The sequence below is a fragment of the Drosophila suzukii genome, chromosome 3, assembly GCF_043229965.1.
Source record: "Drosophila suzukii chromosome 3, CBGP_Dsuzu_IsoJpt1.0, whole genome shotgun sequence".
In the NCBI taxonomy this organism is placed as follows: domain Eukaryota; kingdom Metazoa; phylum Arthropoda; class Insecta; order Diptera; family Drosophilidae; genus Drosophila; species Drosophila suzukii.
The window spans coordinates 92,791,649-92,797,907 of NC_092082.1; the positions used below are offsets into that span (position 1 = coordinate 92,791,649).

Sequence of the window (6,259 nt, forward strand, 5' to 3'; positions counted from 1 at the left end):
GTTTTCCAAAGAGACCAAAGACGCCAGCCGAATTTACTCCCAATTTTTTGTCCAACTCAACGGAGGGATTCACCAAAGTCCTGTTTCGTTTATTGTCCGGAAAAGCAAAAGCCACGCTTTTCTCCACGGGCAACGTCTTTGGGATCCAGATATTTAGCATAAGAAAACAACAAAAAGTCTCTACTTACATTGAAGAACCAACAAAGCCCCAAAAATACCAGCAAATTTAGCTTCAACATTTTCCACAATAGCTACTAAAAATGACCAATTTTAAGGATTCACTGAATAAAATGTGAAAGAGAAGTCAAGGTGTGCTTATATCGGAGGAATGAAACCAAGTGATTATGATCTTATAAATATTGTAAGCGGAAGTGATTTAAATATAAAATAAAACATTATCGTGGTTTACATCATATGTAATTGTTTTGTTTAATGTTTTCAATATAATAAAATAGGAGCACAGATTTATTAAGGAACTGGAATCACAACAAAATCCAAAAAGTATGAACTACATCTGGTGCCTGGGATACTGAGGGATCATGTACTCCATCCGCTGGTTGCGCCTGAGAGCACACTCCTGATAGGGCAGCCACTCGGTGAGGTTGCTCATTCGACACTCCTCCGACCTGGCCAGCCTGAAAAGCTGCCGGCGGAGGGATAGCCAAATGGGTCTATGGGAGTGGGGCGACCGGTACATTTTGCCCGTCAGATAGTTCATGATTCGCGGCTTATTGTAGATGGTCGAGCGGCCCAGGCACACGGTGCTTATGCCCTCGTCATCGGGATAGTAGTCCATGCCGGGGTCCGAATCGATGTGAAGGCGGGGCATGCGGCTCTGGTGGTTCACGTGGAAGCGGGTGTCCTGCCACACCTTGCCGAAAGTGGCGCCCCACGGATTGTAGACCCACTGGCCAAACTTGTCTTTCTTGTGAATGGAGATGGTCAGCTCCATTGGACGTGCTGGCGGACCTGTCGTTTCCTCTTTGTCCCCTTCTGCCCGAAACCTAACCATTTGGGTGGATTTTTTGGCGTTCTTGGTCTTCTTTTCCTTGGGCCTCCTCGGACTCTTGGTCCTAGATCGCATCTTGGCTGGGTTGCCATAGCCATCGTTTACCGGAAATAAACGAAGACCCGGAGCCAATCCGCCCAGAAATCTCTTCATGCGGGCTTTGTTGAAATCCTCATCGGGAGCCGGGTCTAGCACCTCATATGGCGGCGTTACTTCTTTCGATTGCTTTGATTCCCGTGTTGGCTCGGCAACGGGGCTGGCCGATGTTTAAAGTTGATCCTGCGAATACACTTTTAATTAACTAGAACACCAAACCAAAATTGGTTCTTCACTACCATAGCTTCGAAATCAGCATAGCTGTTAGTTGCTTTTTGGGACAAAGACTCCAATGGAATGGGAGAGGCATCCAGTCTTAGGATCTTTTAAGGATTAGGTTTAGTAACAAGAACGATCGATTTTTGTCTACCATGGGCTTACGTCAATCAAACAACAAACACATAAGCTGATGGACAACCATTTCTGAAGCATTTTTCAAATTTTCACAGTAAATTTTTAACACTTAAAATTTTATTATATTTTTTTACTGCGAAGAGATCGGAAACGCAAGGCTAAGGTGAGAACAAATATAAAATCCCTTTAAATACCATTAATAAATTAAACACATTTGTATTAAACACAATACTTTTGGTTTTTTTATCGTTATATTTTTTATAAAATGTTTGTTAAAGATATATTTACTGAGCTTATGATCCGAAATCGGTAATATTAAGTTTTATCAGCATTTTATGAATACAAACTTAAATCAACCACTACAATCTCGTATAATAACGAGGTATGTTCGCATTAGAATGGCTGAAAATGACTGTAAGGGTTGTGTGATTGGCTCAACCCCGGGTCGCAGTCTATCCAGTTTGTTGTAATTGACTTTTTGCCTCGACTTTCAATGGCCAGCGCTGCGAAGAAAGATAAAATGCCCGAGCGAGAGCTGCCAAAAGTAACTGGAACTGGGTAACCGACCCATACAAGCCACACTCGCACATACACTTACTCGCAAGTCAGCCACTTGGCCAACACACAGAGCCACTTGGCTAAAATGAGCGGCTCAAGGTCATCACGCCACACAAAAAGAAACAAAACGCAGACGGAGACGGAGAAAAATGCTGCAAATCTCTTGGCGTCTAACTGCAGCCAAAGTCGCACTTGCAGTCGTCGCTCGATGGCCTCGAATCTTGAATCTTGAATCTCGAATCCGCTGCAGCAGCAACAAAAGCAACAGCCCAGCAGCAACAGCAACATCAGCTCCCAGCGGGGCAACAACAAAAGCGGGCTTACGAAATCACGAGCCATTTGAATTGAATGAGCCACGCAGATCGTGGGTTTCTCAGGGGGAGGTTGCGAAGTAGGGAGTGGTGGCCAAGCAAGGCTCATACACGGCGAGAAACACTTAGTTAAAATTCCATTGTACTTCAATGAGTTACAATACAATACTAGTGCATTTTACTAATAAATAAGTAGAAGTTTTACCTTTTCAAAAGGTATCCTTACCATGGTAAAAAAGTACAACTCTTAATTTGTGTTATCATTATCATAATGATGTATGGGGAGGGCTATATATCTTTGGTATATTCCTAATACAATTATAACCGATTATAAAGATACTATTTTCTCTCTGCTTTAGATGGAGTTATAAAGTCACAAGCCCTCTCACACTCGCACACTTCTAAACAGAAACAGGCACTCATACTTGGGCACCAAAAGCTTGGCGCTTGAAAAATTCACACAGTGTTTCAATTGCACTTCACAAGGGAACCTCTGTGTATCTGCGAGATACATCTCTCGATCGTTACAAAATTGTAAGACTTCCCATCCCGTCCCCCTCGCCCTGTCTGTCCACTGTCTCTCTCCCTTTTCGCCGGCTAGTCCTACATACAAATCGATGGAATGCTAGTCGAACACTGATCAAATAAACCGCAAAACTGCCCATGCCCAAAGCCAGCTAAGATCATCAGCAGGCATCAACAGCATCATCAACAACATCAACATCATCAGCAGCGGGTAGAGAAACAACCGAAACCGAGTTTTGAGATCGGAACTTTGAATGCCCTGCCGTTTTGATATTACTTAGGATATTTTATGTACTATATGGTCTGTATGGGATGATATAAATTGCATTAGAACAATAAGTATTTTATACCCACCAAAAACGGTTAATACTTTAAACTTCTGGTCATTTCTATTTTGTCCATAATGATCTTCATTTTCCTACTAGTATAAATCCCTTTTCAAATGCCTATTTTGTAAAAGATCATGAAAATAAATTAGCTGTAGCGGGGGTCGGACTGTAAACCCCCAAAGTACTCAAATTTTTTAATGATGTCGTCCTAAGCAATGGAACATATAATCACTACCTTGTAGAGGCGAGTAATCATACCCTGTGGCGAGGGTATGGCAACTTTGTCGCTTTGTGGGCGGCATCAAAGTTGCCGTTCACTTGCAATTGCGATCCGATGGTGGGCGGCGTGGAGCGGCTCCTCTGGATTTCAGATGGTGGATGTGGATGTTGATGGCGACTTGGCGAGTTGGTGGACTGGTGGCGTGCCTCGGTGGCATTTGGTGTCATTCGAAGTTAATTGCTGGGAACGAGCGACAGAGGCCGCCGTACCTCGCTTTTGGCTCTGGCCCGGATTTGTGTCAACTCTTAAGGTTAACCTCGTAATTATGATTGTTGCTGCTGGTGTCTTTGGATTTCCTCAGTTCTCAGTTCTCGATCGTTCACGCGATTTGAACGGATAAGAGGTAGTCAGATACTTATAAGGTATAGGGTATTTATGCGCTCACTAATTCGAAATTTTTATAGTTTTGAGTGTCCAGGCTTTGCAAGGTTTTGTGCCCATATTTCTAATGTATTTATATCTTCTTTAATTTACTACCCACAAAATATGACAACTGTATTTCCTCAAATATTCATTTTATAGTTAAGTTTAACTTGAAAGTTTATTTAATTGCCGAGAGTTCTGGATCTTTCGACCGTTAGATCGAAAGGCAGAAACCAAAAGCATTTAACAGCATAGAGGGACCCAAGAAAAGTGAAGATGCTGCCGTGGAGAAAACCTTTTTCTGTCTTCCTACGTTTCCTATTTATTCAGCTTTTTCCCCGCCTTCGAACCTTATTTCCCCCACTTTTCAGGCACCCTTTTTCGAGTCAGCTTTTCTTTGGGGTCCCAAGCCCGCTGGCGTTCCTCGTTTGGCGGCTCTGGAGTGTGAGAAAATGAGAAAATCAAGGCAGCTTCAGATGCATTGATACTTGGATTCAGAGAGAGATGGAACGCTCTCGCCGTCCCGTTCCATAAGTGGTTCCGTCTGGGTCCGGGTCCCGTTAGACCTGGAAAAAAGGGCAAAGCCAACTCAGATACATTTGTAACTGCGGAGTGAGGATCCCTAGGAAAAAGTCAAGCTGGAAATCCGAGTAATGGATTTCGAAACATCGCCAGCTCAGCTTTCGTTTCGATTATGAAATCCAAACCGAAAGAGTGGGCAGAAGAAAAGGTTTCCTTCATGGCTCTGGAGATTTCCCTGGGAAGACTGGCGAGGAATTCAGGTCAAGCGGGCTTAGGAATTTCAGAGGCGAATCTGGGGAGAATCCCTGGCCTGGTAATCTGTAAATAAATAACAAATACGACTCTAAACAGGCAAGAAAGGCAGTGCTTAATTATTCAAATGTTATGCGCAATTTAACTCTTTGTTGGTGTGGCTTATGTTTTTGTTTTTGTCCGTATTATTCAACTGCCATTCGATTTCGTTTCGTGGCGACTCCTTGATGGGCAAGTTGGCCAAGTGGAAAACCAGTTTTAGAATCGGCCAAAACCCAAATAGCAGCCACCATCATCGTATTAGAGAATCCCACGCAGAACGCGTTTCACTCACTCACTCAGCTTTTGGCTAACGAAGTGCACGACTTTGGTCTAATAAAATAAAAACAAAACACACACGTTCACAGAAAGACGCACACATGGGCAGAGGAAAACCCCCCACGCACAGGCACCTCTGAAGGTTGAAAAGCCCAGAGAATACACGGGAAAATACTTTCGGTATTAGCCCGATTTCAACAAATCAAATGGGGATTAGAAATATTGACCAATATTTAAATGAAACATCGAATGCTTATGTTGTACAACATCCGGGCATCATTTTTAACAAATATTTAGGTATTGACGAATTTCTAATTTTAAAATCAGTTAAGCAATGTTTTTTTTCAGTGCCTGAGAGCGTAAAACAGACTCGCCCTCGCTCTGTGGAGAGTTTCTTAATTAAAAGCAAATTTCATCTCAAATAATGCCGCTAAGGCAGCAACAACAATTAAGCAATTAATTTATTTCAGCTGTGTGGCACTTTGAATAGCGGGAAAAAATCCAAGCCAAGTAGTAAATGGCCTGGCAGGCGGCCAGATCGGATCAAACCTGTTGAATCGCAGAATCGAGGGGCCCCAGAACAGAACTCCGGGCAGTTCCCCTTAGAGAGGGCTTAGCCAAGCGAGTATGCCAGATACTTGTACACTTGCCGTGTTTCACAAGGCAATGCAAATTATCTGGTTACAGTCCAGGGTTTAACGAAAAGGGGTGGGGACGGGGGGGTTCTAGGCAACCGAGGGATGCATTTGGATCGCCCTGCTGAATCACTGCGACGGTGATTCACGCCGACAATAAACGTAATTGTCTATGGTTTCCAGCGAAATTAGTTTCTGAACTAATGTAATCTTGCAAAAAAATAAATATGGGTGCAAGGAAAGATCAATGGAAGGGTTAGGCAAGGCAATTTTCCGCTAATCGTATTACTTATTCGAAGGGATTCGCCTTCCGCATTGATGGATGTATTAAATTTATTTCGGAATTCATTCTTCGCTTATTTCATACCTATTTTCTATTTTCGCACTTTATAAAAACTCAAAAATGTTGTATACTGATGAAAAACTCCGAGGGACCAACTGTTTGTACTTGAAAGCAGCGATTAAGGCTGTCTTTATCATCGCATAAACAGTAAAGTAGAGATAATGGCTTTCCTAGACACGTCTTATCTGCCGCCGAAAGTCTGGTCCCTCAATCCTTTCCCATTATCAGCGGTTGCAAAGTCAAAGAACTCGTTGGGCTAGCGACGTGCCACCAAGATAATCTCGGTTGCTGGGAATTGTTCCCGTTTCCCAATAACACACTTTGATTGACGATCTTTCCCATGCATGCCTAATGATCCTTTAAA

At 43.0% G+C, this 6,259-nt stretch overlaps 2 protein-coding genes across 3 annotated transcripts in view; both read right to left on the bottom strand.

Annotated features, from left to right (window-relative positions):
* RpL6 (ribosomal protein L6) overlaps positions 1 to 4,936 on the bottom strand; it is a 127,891-nt gene extending 122,955 nt beyond the window's left edge. Inside the window, exon 1 of one of the 2 annotated variants that reach the window (XM_070996328.1) lies at positions 4,927 to 4,936. The gene's annotated coding sequence lies outside the window, so the exon portion shown is untranslated. Of the gene's footprint in view, positions 1 to 2,785; positions 2,790 to 4,926 lie in introns of those variants that run through there. The other variant, XM_070996329.1, reaches the window with a different exon arrangement.
* Positions 448 to 1,645, bottom strand: LOC118879448 (uncharacterized). The gene is made up of 2 exons (XM_070996332.1): positions 1,487 to 1,645; positions 448 to 1,428 (listed from the first exon to the last, which is right to left on the bottom strand). Exon 2 carries the CDS (start codon positions 1,160 to 1,162, stop codon positions 509 to 511), a length of 654 nt encoding a protein of 217 aa, XP_070852433.1. The 5' UTR covers positions 1,163 to 1,428; positions 1,487 to 1,645; the 3' UTR covers positions 448 to 508.
* Positions 4,937 to 6,259: the final 1,323 nt, after the last annotated feature.